Source organism: Apodemus sylvaticus, chromosome 14 (assembly GCF_947179515.1).
Source record: "Apodemus sylvaticus chromosome 14, mApoSyl1.1, whole genome shotgun sequence".
Lineage (NCBI taxonomy): Eukaryota > Metazoa > Chordata > Mammalia > Rodentia > Muridae > Apodemus > Apodemus sylvaticus.
The window spans coordinates 71082556-71095029 of record NC_067485.1 but is presented as its reverse complement, the minus strand read 5'-3'; the positions used below and the strand labels follow the sequence as shown (position 1 = coordinate 71095029).

At 47.8% G+C, this 12474-nt stretch overlaps 1 protein-coding gene across 1 annotated transcript; it reads right to left on the bottom strand.

Annotated features, from left to right (window-relative positions):
* Positions 1-4284: 4284 nt before the first annotated feature.
* Positions 4285-12251, bottom strand: Ucma (upper zone of growth plate and cartilage matrix associated). The gene is made up of 5 exons (XM_052156829.1): positions 12067-12251; positions 11661-11726; positions 11481-11576; positions 7493-7591; positions 4285-4723 (listed from the first exon to the last, which is right to left on the bottom strand). The coding sequence occupies exons 1-5, from the start codon at positions 12122-12124 to the stop codon at positions 4626-4628; spliced, it is 417 nt and encodes a 138-aa protein (XP_052012789.1). The 5' UTR covers positions 12125-12251; the 3' UTR covers positions 4285-4625.
* Positions 12252-12474: the final 223 nt, after the last annotated feature.

Genomic DNA, 12474 nt, shown 5'->3' with positions numbered 1-12474 from the left:
GTGTCTTGACTGTCCAGCCATCTCCCCAGCCCATCTGTCCTTAAGTTCAGCAGTTCAGGTCAGCGTATGGTGACACCTCACTGTGGTTTCAGTGCTCATCACCAGTACTGAACATCTTGTCACGTGCTATCGACCAGCCGAAGCTTGGTATCATTAGGTGGACTTGTCAAATTTTCTTTCTATATTCTGAATACAAAGGCTTGCTTGAACCATAAGGGACTCTGAAGGTGGCTGTGTATAGTCTAAGCAGGGATCCTCAAGCTTCCGAATGCTGAGACTCATTCACAGTCTCATGTGGTGACCCCCCAACAATAACATTTTTGTTACTACTTTATAATTGTAATTCTGCCACTGTTATGGATCATAATGTAAATACTGATATGCGGGGTATCTGATATGCAACCCCTGTGAGCCATCCAACCTTCTCCTGCAGTGGGGTCACAACCCAGAGGTTGAGAACTACTGGTCTAGAGATGGTCTGCACTAGCCATATATTTTATTTTGAATGAGTGAGTTCATTAAATATATATACATACATACATATATTTGTATATACATATATTTGTGTATGTATATGTGTATGTGTATATATATATATATATATATATATATACCAGTTACAGAATAAATAGATATAGCTAATGTGCCTGAGGTCAGAGGACAACTTGGAAGTAGTTGGTTCTGTTTCTACCATGTCAGTCTTGGGGACTGAACTCTCCTATGTCATCAGGCTTAGCACCGGCAGTTTGACCATTTCACCAACCTAAATTATGACAATCTTAGGAAAGCATTAGAACACTGTTGTTTGAAAAGCAATTAGAAATTAAGTAACCCAACCAGATGGGGAAGCGCAGGAGAGGTTTACAGAAAACACAATTAATTCACTGTGGGGCTTAGGAAAATCACCAGCCTCTTCTCAGAAAGTCAGAGTAAACAGAATCAGCCCAGAGCATACAGCTTCCTTAGTCACTGCCTCGGTTTGTTTTGGGTGGTGCTGGGAACTGAGCCCGGGACCCTGAACTTGGTGAGCAAGTGCTTTGCCAGTCTGACTCCCAGGTGAGCCCCACCTCCCTGTATTTGTAAATAAAACATGTGAGATGAATGAATAGAAATTACTAAGGAATTTTTGACACATTTGTTCTCCACCTCCTCAGAATGAGTGCGTAGTGATGAGAAGGAATGGAAGAGACACAGCGAGCCCTGAAGCTGCCCTTGGCAAGGCCAGCCTCAAGTACAGATGGCCCTGTTGCTGTTTCATAGGCATATGAAGTTTGGTCACTCAGATTCCTGGTTTTGTTACCTCTGGCATAGTTCCCACTATGAATAACAGTGCTCGGCCTTTCGTGAAGCAATCCTAGGCTGAACTTGGAAAAACTTAAGAATAATGCCCCCCTTGTTAAGGACAGGGGTGAATGAGGTGAAAGGATTCCTACCCAGGCCCTCAAGGCCAGAACTCTTTATCTAGAGCCAGAATGCCAAGTGCAGCAGTTGAAGAGGCAAGGGCAGTTTTGTTCAGGGTTTGTTTCCTTCACTTTTAAACTGGCTGTTCTCCCAAACCTTGCTTCCCTTAGAAATCTACTCGGTGTGAGCATTCCTTCCCTCAGACACAATGGGGGATGGGGGGAATGTGTGGGATGCATCTCAGAATGCAGCCAGCTGTGACCCTCTACCTGTGCACTAGCCTGTGGGAGGAGATGCCAATCAGCCGGTGTGAATGAAAGTGAGCCGGCCACGTGACAGGATCACCCAGATTAGGACCCTTGCCTCCCTGGAAAGTAGAGAGAGCTGTGTTTGTTGCCTTCTGTTGCCCAGCTGGGCGTGTAATAGAGGGATGTGTGGATTTTGCGTTTACCAGCTCAACAAACCCCAGATTAAAAACATCTGAGACAGATGGCATCTGCACTAACTACAGACATGTTTGTAATTGTTCTCAGTCATTTGAGAGTAATATATACTACGTACATTGTATTCCGATTAAGTAATCTAGAGATGAACTGGATCATGCAAGGAGATGGGGGGTTATATGCAAATGCTGCTGCATACATGGCTTGGTTATGTAAAAGACAAGTGTTGGCCTTCTGTCTAAGCTCCGCCCCACAGTTACCTAGCAACAGCCAGGTGTACCTGACTCACTGTAAAAGGGGGGCTGCTTGCCCCCTGCTCTCTTGCTCTTGCTTCCCCCCTCCCCATTTCCTTCCCCGTCCCCAATCTCTCCATGGCTGGCTTCTACTCATCTACTCAACTTCTCTCTCTCTCTCTCTCTCTCTCTCTCTCTCTCTCTCTCTCTGCCTTTCTCTGCCTCTCCTACCCTCTTGACTCCCCTCCCCATGCCCTGAACAAACTCTCTTCTATACGATACCACCGTTGTATGGCTGGTCCCTCAGGAGGAAGGGATGCCTCGGCATGGGCCCGCAGAGGCACTCCCTTCCCCCACACCTTCATAGAACATAGAACATTTATCTTTTTATAAACACATCAACGAGCATCTTCAACTATTGGTAGGTCTGGGGCCCAGTCTTCCTGAGATACAAAGAGACAACTGTAGTCCATTTGGAAAGCACCTTGTCTCCTAAATTACCCATCAGAGGGGAAAGTTCTCAAGGCCTGTGCTGTCTTCTAGTTCCTGGCCAAGCAGAAAGGTTATGTAACCACAATCCAACCTCCCTTAGAGCACAGCAAGCTAAGCTTGTATCTCTGCCTACGTGTCAGCTCCAGTCAAAAGGTCTGCCTCCCATCATGCTCGGCGGCCCGGAAGGTGAGAATGAAGTTGGGTCTGTCTGGGATTCTAATACAGCTGTGGAGAAGGAATGTAGAGGAGCCAGCCCTAAGAGAACAACTTTAGGAATTAAAAGTAAAAAAAAAAAAAAAAAAGGCTTGCTGTGTTCTTACAGGCGGGATCCGTGCAGGATCTGAGTCTCTTACCCGGTTGCTCAGAGAAGGACATCTCTGTGCAGGATCTGAGTCTCTTACCCGGTTGCTCAGAGAAGGACATCTCTGACATTTGCTCTGCTCAGACCTCCTTGCCTTCTCCACTTTGGCTCAGGGACTGACTGTGCTGAGATTTTTATCTTCCAAGCATTGAGATGTCATGTCTCCTATGTTACCCCAGCACCCTCAGGTAATAGAGTAATAAAAGTAGCTACAGAACAGGGAGGTACCTTGTCAGGCTTTTAGCTTAGAGTTCTGCCAGTCCATATGCCAGCTTCCAGCTGCACGGCAGGTCTAGAGGGCAGCTGTTAGCTCTCCGTACCTGTGACAAATACTTGTGGAAGAGCACTTCATAGAGAGAATAGAGTTCCAGTCCTTCTTGGTCTGGAGGTTTCAATCTGTGATTGATAGGCCCTGTGGCTTTGCATGAGGCCTTTCATTGTAGAAGGAATATATGTATGGTGCTCATTTCATGGTCATCAACAAGAGAGGAAAGACATTAAGGTGCACAGCCCTCTTGAGGCATTTGTCCCAGAATACCCCCTTCCAGTAGCACAAAATTTGCAATCAGACACCAGGCTTTAACAGTGCGTTCTTGCTGATAGACCAGATTATGGCAACTGGGTTTCGGAACGGCCTTTCTGTTGGGCCTCACCCAGAAGCAACAGGGGAGGAATATGCAAGTTGAACAGGTGAGGGTGCACTGGTGACCTGCGAGGTCATGGGTGACAGTGAGATGGCACCAGTAATAGTAATATATCTCAAGGCCGTCTTTCCTCAAGACTTTCCCTGTAAATGTTTTCAAATCAATGATGTCTCCGGGTTGGAAGTGTAGAAGTTAGGGCCCACAGGTCACCACCTTACTGAAGAAGGAATGGGAGGGCAGCACAGCCCAAAAGCACCCCAAAAGCACCAGTGGTTTCAGTATAAAACACTTAAAGGAAGAAAAACTTGAAAGCACAGAAAATTTTCTAAATACCTGTTACCCCACAGAGAAACTGCCTGCTGTGGAAATTGGAGCATCCTGTACCATGACCACAGGGGAGGAGAAATAGGGAAAGAGACGGCTATGTACCTGTGGATCTACAAAAGTAGCCATGGGACCTGGAGGCGGGTTTGGCTTTTGCTGTGACGCCACTTGTATTCCAAGCTTGATTCCCCCAAAACAAAAGGCTCTGTTTTGAAGACAGAGCACCAGGTGCTTGGGAGAGGGTGGTCCCTCCAATCTGCCTGTCCACAGTGTTTTTGTACTGCAAGTTAGGGCTGGGGTGTAGCTCAGAGGTAGAGCGTGTGCTTAGCATGACACTCAGACACACAGCAGCTTCCTTGGAGTTTTGTGGCAATGATAACACAAGGTGGATTCAGCACTTTATTAATAGGTTATAAGCAAGCTTAAAATCTTTACACTTCGATCCTTCAAGTGTCCTATCAGATGGGCATTTTAATTCCGGTTTCCGGTGGCTAAGCAAGGGGGCAGGGTGTAGATTTGATGCTGGGAAGAACCACAGATGGTTGTTCACTCAAAAGCACAACAAAGCAAACATTCAGAAAGAAGCGAAAGCCAGGCATCGGAACAAAGGCAGTGTTTCCTGGAGCTGTTGGCCAGGGTAGCGAGAGGGCTTCACCTTGTGGGTCCCTCTGGGGAGAGGTGGGAGGCATGTGGCATGCTTCTGTTCCCCAGTTGCTTCAGGATGAGGTCAGATGTTTTGGCGGTTGTAAAGGTAGGAAGGATACAGGCCATCGTAATGCCACTGACGCCACTGCTCCACTGCCTCCCTGGTTCTCTCTTCCTGCTCTGAAGGGGGGAAGATAAAAGGCCATTGTCCTGATTAGAAGACACCCAACCCAGCAGCAGTTGTTGATCAGCCCCCAGCACCCACTGAAGGGACAGTGAGCGGAAGTGTGCCTGTGCACCGCCCTGGAGAAGTCCAAGATTGGAGCTGGGAGGGGCTGATGAGCATCTGTACAAAGGTTTCTGTTTTGGAGCAGGTCAGAGGGTAAAGGTCAGAGGTGGTTGCCAGCAGAACTGAAGCTAAAGCTCAGCCGCCGGCCTCCTTACCAGCAATGGGGGAAAGAGTCTTAAGCAGATGACCAGGCAGCAAAGGAACAGGGAACAGCACGAGAGTCACGTGGAAATGCAAGCCACACCTTGCTGGCCAACAGTGAGCAGCCATCCTAGGCCATCTGCTAGCACATCAATGTGGGGACCGTGTTTCCTTTTAAAGCCTCAGTCTTTCAGTCTGTAAAGTGGGGATGGTGAGGCCTGTCTTCAGAGGAATGTGGCAAGCATTAGACAGTTTCGGTACAAATGTTCAGTGCCAACAGTGCTATGGTGACAATCCCCAACAGCTTCTACCCTGATGCGCTTCTCTGCGTGGGTGGAGCTCAAGGACCATGGTCTTAGTATCTGCTAGGTGGTAACCCCACATCCCAACTCATCATGAAAGAGCAAACTTGTCAGTTTTTTCCACCCATAGGCTGAAATTTGAAACTGATACATTTTGCTTGTCATTGGGGCTTTTTGGTTGTTGTTTTGTTGTTGTTGTTTTCATTTTGTTTTGTTTTGTTTTTTTACACAGTTTCACTATGTGGCCCAGGCTGGCTTCAAAACTGAGATTCTCCCTGCTTCAGTCCACTGAAGTAAATAAGTCCTGGGATTATGAGGCAGCACCGCCAGGCCTGTCTGAAACATTGGAGATGGCACCGAGTCGAGTGTTATTAGGAACAGTGTGAGTAAAAATCACACCGAAGGAAATCTAGATTCCAAATCCTCAGGTTTTAAAAACAAGACAGCTCCCCTCAGCTGTTCCCCTCAGCAGCCTGCCAAGGTCAACAAGTCTCCAACAACAGAGGTGACAGGCTGAGCTCTTTACACTGTGTTCCCAAGAAAGTCTGACTCCTGACTTCCCTGGATGGGAGCCCAACACCTGCTTGCAGCCTTTAGCTAGGTGACCTCTGCCAGGCAATGGGAACAGCCTTCGGCCCTCAGTCCCCAGAGCCTGTGCCCTGTGCCCTTAGAGGAAAACCCTCCACACCCATCAGAGCCCAGGAGTCAGAACTAATACCAAGTTCTGTCAGGACCTGAATGAAGCTGGTGTGCCCGAGCTTCCAAGACACTTGTGGGTGTACATCAGGCTTGAAATCAGAAACAAGAGAGAAATAGTCACACCCTCATTCTTCCCCATCAACCCTTTCTTCCACGTCTTCTCCCTCTTTCTCTCCCTCTCTTTCCATCAGGTGTCCCTATGCATGTTTATTATGGGTGACACTTGAGACCTCTAGCCAGCCTTGGTTCAGACAGAACCGCTCTGAACTGCCTCCACCCACACCTCTGCAGAGGCCTGGTTTGTGTCCTGAGGGCAGCTAGGAGGAATGAAATGTGCCTCTTGCCTCATCAGAAACCCTAAGCTGTCTGTCACTTTTCTGCTGTATTGACAGGAGCGAGGCATTAGTTTAAAAGGTGACAGATGAGAAGAGACACAGACAACCATGCACAAAAGCCTTTCAGGAATCCACATTGCTATTGGGTGACTGAGAGGCCATGATAGAATAGAGATATTAGAAGTCAAGTGCAGGGCAGGTAAAAGGAGCGGTGCTTTTGTAACATCAGCTCTCTGTATAAAAGTGTTGTTATGGGCTGGCAAGATGGTGTAGCATATAATGAGCTTGCCAAAGACAAGTGTGAGCTCCACAATCTATAAAATGCTGGGCGGACATGGTACTCTGAGCCTCCGAAGGTGGAGGAGACAGGGGTGTCAAAGCAAGCCAAGGCTGGCCATATTGACCGACTCTGGGTTTGATTGAGAAGCCCTGCCTCTTAATTGACTGACTCTGGGTTTGATTGAGAAGCCCTACCTCTGTGGATAAGAGCAAGACCTGGAGAGATGGCTCAGTGGTTAGGAGCACTGGCTGCTCTTCCAGAGGTCCTGAGTTCAATTCCCAACAACCACTTACAGCTATCTGTAATGGGATCTGATGCCCTCTTCTGGTGTCTGAAGACAGCTACAGTGTACTCATATAAATGGAATAAATCTTTTTTAAGAAATGCAAACAGGAAGGGGACACAGATTATAATGACTAGGTAAGTGGTCCTCATTTTCCGGGATTAAGTAGCACCTGGAATTGGCACATTAATGTCTAAGGAACTCATGATCGTGACTTTGATATTCACCTGTCAACTCTGCAGGAGCTAAGTCACATTTGGGGCCCTTAGATCCACAGTGATTCCAAAAAAGAGATGGGGGAATTATCCTTCCATACGGTCAATATGTATACTTCCATACAGACCAATAACTCCCTGGTCTCCACCGTCCCACCCCCACCCCCACCCCCCGCCGAGCGTGTCCCCAACCCCTATGTCCTTTACCCTGTTCCACAACTTTTAAAGTCTGCATAGTCATTTCTGTGGCTCGTTCTCTTCACATCTACCATGGATAGGAGATGAAAATGGATTCCCCATCCATACCTCCTTCCTCCAATCAGCATGGGGAGACACGGGGGCAGGCCTGGAATTTCCTCTGTGCTCTCCTCCCACAAGGCTGCGGCCGGAGAGCGCTTAGCTTACCATCTCTCTGTTCCTCCACGAAGTTCTCGAACTCATTCCTTTGCTCCTCGTAGTACTCCCTCCGCAGCTCGTCATCCCGCAGCCTCTGTCTGTTTTCCGCTGTGAAGACAGAGTTGCTCTTGAGAAAGAGGAGGAGGCGCATGTGTGAGGGACACCACGCTATACCTGAGAAACTGGACCTGGTGAAGAGGGTGGACAAGGGTTTTGCCCAGATAGTTTGTGCCTGCCTTGACTTTAAAACATGAAGGGCCTGGGAGACCATTCTATCCAGTGAGCCCATTTTGCAGATGAGAAGATGGAGGCCCAAAGGGTTAAGTGCTTTGGCTCTGGTCACAAAGCCAGTGATGTGATCTAAGTACCAGACTGCTTAGAAACTTGAACTCGCATGACTTGAACTCACATGATGGGAAATGAACTCTTAAGATTAAATGTCTTAAGCTGGGCGGTGGTGACTCCTTAAGAGGGACAGCCTTGCCTTGCAGTTAAGAAGAGTATGAAATCAGTATCAGCAGGCTTGGGGGTGTGACTCCATGGTAGAGCACTTGCCCAGAATATGCAAGACCCTAGGTTTAATTCCCAACACTGCAAAATAGCGCTAAACGGTCAAATAAGTTTTTACTTCCATGATGGTATCTAGGAAAAAAGACTGAGAGCCGCGATGTTCTGGGAGGTGATATTTAAAGCTCCTTAAAGGTGCTTAGAGCATGCCCTTCAACCAGAAAACACAGTGAAGGCCTGTGGGACACAGAGTGGGTCCCTCAGATCGCCTTGCACTGTCAAGGCAAGTGTTCCCCGACATCATCACTAGAGACTACAGTGCCCGTTGCTTGGCAACACTGGTATGCAAAAGGAGAGGGAGACACAGGAAGGCTGAGGCAAGCCATGGTACCCATCTCACCCCACAGCACAGCGTCTGGCTTGCCTGGCATGCACGAGGCCTAGAAGTCCATACCTAGCACTGGGGGGATGGGGAAGGAGAGCGAAGAGAGAGACCATTTGTAGATGCTGATTCCTCCCACATGTGGATTCTGGGGTTCAAACACAGGTTGTCAGGCTTGGTGGTAAATAACTTATTGCTTCCACAAATGGTCCTCTGACCTACACACACACACACACACATGTGTAAGCACATGTGCACACACCCCACAGAGTAAATCAACAAATGGGTTTTTTGTTTGTTTGTTTTGTTCGTTTGAGGGAGGAAAGAAGGAAAAAGAACTAAGAAAGTAGAAAAGAAAATCTCAAATCCCTCCTGGTAGCAAGAAGCTGATATTCATAAGTAAATATGTGAATACTAGTTAACTCATAAAAACCAGGTTATCTGTGAGTTTGCCTTAGGCCAGATTTCTGAGAGACGTCCTATGTTTCTTTACAAAGTTCTGCCTTTATTTACAATAGCAGAAATCTTTTTCCTGACAGAAATGATAGTCTAGTCTAGTCTAGCTCCCCACCCTTCAGATTTCTCAGGAGGTGATTCAAACCCAGAGAGATATTGTTAGGATTCTAAGCTCCACCCCAGAGTTCCCTGGGGACAGCCAGGTGGGCCTGGCCTACTATAAAAAGGGCTGCTCAGCCCCTCCTCCTCTCTCTCTCTCTCTCTCTCTCTCTCTCTCTCTCTCTCTCTCTTTTACATCTCTTATTCTCACACTCTCAGCTTCTCTCTTGCCCCCTTGGGCTCTCTTCCCCTACCCACTCTCTCCACATGGTCATGGCCGGTCACTGCTTCTCTACTCTCTCCCTCTCTCTGCCTCTCTCCGCCTCTCCTACCCCCTTAACTCCCCTCCCCATGCCCTGAATAAACTCTATTCTATACTGGCATTTATCTGGACCCTCACAGGGAAGGGATGCCTCAGCAAGGGCCCGCTGAGCCACCCTCTTCCCCCACACTGAGGAAGAACATGTTCTCTAACCTCTTTCTCTTTTTAGGATCACAACAGGTGTGGTGGCCTAATGGAGGTCACACAGCTGTCTTGCCAGAGCACCATGCAGGGCAGTGCCTCCCTTCTGACTCACCTGAGGCTCCGAGGCAGCTCTAGGTATCCCAGAGCTGCCTCGAGAAGGTTCGGCTTTTAGGAAGGACTTCACAAGTGACTACCAGTTCCCGAAGAAGCATCTTTGTAATAGAAACCATCCAAAAGTTGGACATCTGACCCAAAAACAATTTCATTCTCCTCCAAAAGGGTGTTTTATACTAGGTTGCCAACAAACACATTCTATACATGTTTTAAAACGTAACTGGGCATGGTATCCTACACTTGTAATCCCAGAGCTGGGATAGAGGAAACAGGTCCCAGGGATTTGCTGTGAGCAAACTAGACTTCTGGCAAGTTCCAGGCCACTGAGAGACCCTGCCTCTAAAGGAAAAGTAGGCAACAACTTAGAAACAACACCTGAAGTTGTCTTCTGCCCCCCCCACACACACACAAATATACACCCATCCAATTCTTACTCTAAAGCATTTCTAAATCCAAGTTAATCCCAAGGTCATGCTTCTCTACCTGTCCACAGAACTTGACCTAGTAACTGCTGAGTGCATATGTAAAGTCCTAGTATTCACTTGGATACCCATCTACTGCCTGCCTGAGCTTCTATGTAAGATTAAAGACCTCAGGCTTAATCGACTACCCCATTACTCGAGTCAGTTTTACAGGACAGAAGATAGCTGCCTCCCCCAGAGTCTGCCAGACTTTGCTTCTCTGATTGTAATCAAGGACCGCACCTCTAGCGCAGACTTTCAGTGTGCAGTCTGGTGATTTTCCTACTGTAGTTAGACTTCTCCACGTTTCAAAAAAGAATGATCTGCCAAGTATTTCCATCTGTTCTTCCCCATCATTTGAAAATAATCCTGCTGTTTGATTGAACAAGTCACCTCCTTGCTGAGTGTGGTAAGAGAGACAAAGAGTTCATTCACCCCCAGGCACAAGGAAAGAATCCAACCACACACTCAGCCAGGATGTCCTGAGCTCAGAGGCTTGAGAGAATCAAGTGCCTCCTCGGCTGGAAGATCAATAACCAACTGGGGTATTCAGAGGCCTGGAGAGTCTGAGATTTACAGAAAATAAACTGAAGAAAAACAAAACAAAACAAACAATACACACACACACACACACACACACACACACACACACACACATATATATATATATATATATATATATATATATATATATATATATATATATACCAGCTCCCTCCCTTGACACATTGTCACCAGCTTTCCCCCAAGTTTATAGATAAGGAAATTGGAAACACAGCAAGGGAGTGGCTAAGGCCACTCAGCAGCTGAACTGTCACCAAACCACCTCCTCTCAGCACTCGGGTCCCTTGTGCTTGTCCCCTGATGACACATTGTTGTCCTGGGTGCATCAGGCCGCTACCCTTACACTGAAGTGTCCCATTCACTTTACACCTAGTAGACGTTCTAAGTTTATTTCACTTTCTGAATCTGGATACATCCTGGTGCTCTCGATGGGGTTTATTCTATATTGTTCATTACTCTTATGCCACATGCAGTTCAACCCGTGGTCCACAACCAGTGAAATATGATATCACTTCTATATTTTTATTTATTTCATTTGCTAGGGACATATTCATACCACTGCGTGGACATGGAGGTCAGAAAATAACTTGTTAGCTGGGCGATGGTGGCGCACGCCTGTAATCCCAGCACTCTGGGAGGCAGAGGCAGGAGGATTTCTGAGTTTGAGGCCAGCCTGGTCTACAGAGTGAGTTCCAGGACAGCCAGGGCTACACAGAGAAACCCTGTCTCCAGAAAAAAAAAAAAAAAGAAAAAGAAAAAAAAAGAAAAAAACCCAACTTGTTGCGGCCAGTTGTCTTCTACCATGGGAGGTCTAAGGATTGAATTCTTCTCACTTTCACCCTTTGAGCCGTCTCACGGGCCCCAGATATGGTACTATTGCCCGTAGAGCTTAATATCCCAGAGCTTTGGTCTTCTACTGTGGGAGGGAGACCGTCCAAGCATCCTTACCATTAACTTCATCTCGGGACTTCGGAGACCGTTTGCCACGCCTCTTAAGGAAATTCGAGGCATCAGATTCTTGCATGAAAATCTTCTGTTTCATACCTGAAACCAAAAAGGAACTCTTCACACTCAGCATGGGGTGTGGAGGAGCAGGATCCCACATGTAGGGGTAGCCCCTGGACTCACCTTCCGGCACTTCCTCTCCAGCTGCCTGCCTGTTGCCCACAGAAGCGCTGGTCCCCTCCTGCAGCACTGTAGGATAAGGTACAAGGAGAGGCTGCACCACAGAGGCCCCGGGAGGGCTTCAATAGCTCTGGGTGCAGTGGCTTGCCAGACTTCATGTGGGGCCTCCTGCCCTTGCCGTGCCATCCAATCTTGATGGGAACCCACCATATAAGCTGGGTTGTTTCCTATATTTTATCTTTGCTGTTTTTCTCTGTTACATTATCTTTTGCACACACACAAACACACACCAAGAATAGTTGCCTTACCAAACACACCCCTCCTACCTACGGCACCTGAACGAATTTACCTAGACCTAGTCTTACTGTGTAGTTAACACGGCCCACCCCTTGACCCCTCCCATACTCACGACACAGGAGCACCAGAGCCGAGAGAGAGGTGAGGAGAACGGCTTGTCTCCACGACATCTTTACAGTGCACCCCCAGAAACCACAGGGCAGATAATAAGGTGAGGTATCTTGGAAGTCCCCAGTACTGCTGAAGCTGCTGCCCAGTAAGTCCTCACTCACTTGTGAGTCAGGCAAGAGAGAGAAACAGGCGGCAGGAAGCTGGGATGGCACTGGGGGGAGAGTGGGAGGGGTCCTGGCTATGGTTTCCACTGGCTGCTCCAGGCCAGAGCCCTGGAGATGTTTTTGGCGCCTGGAAAAAGTTCCACAGGAGTGGAGCTTGCAGCTGGTGGAGGCCCCGGCAGGGGCAGTTTTGAACTGTCCTTGCCAACATCCATGCCCAGGGAGATGCGACGAGGAATGCCCAGCCT

Excerpts from the sequence above, each read along its gene's own strand:
- Ucma (XM_052156829.1), bottom strand. The coding sequence starts at position 12,124 with ATGTCGTGGAGACAAGCCGTTCTCCTCACCTCTCTCTCGGCTCTGGTG. Across the intron at positions 7,592-11,480 it reads GTCCCGAGATGAAGTTAATG|CGGAAAACAGACAGAGGCTG; the intron begins GTAAGGATGCTT and ends CTGTCTTCACAG. Across the intron at positions 4,724-7,492 it reads CGTGGAGGAACAGAGAGATG|AGCAGGAAGAGAGAACCAGG; the intron begins GTAAGCTAAGCG and ends TCCCCCCTTCAG.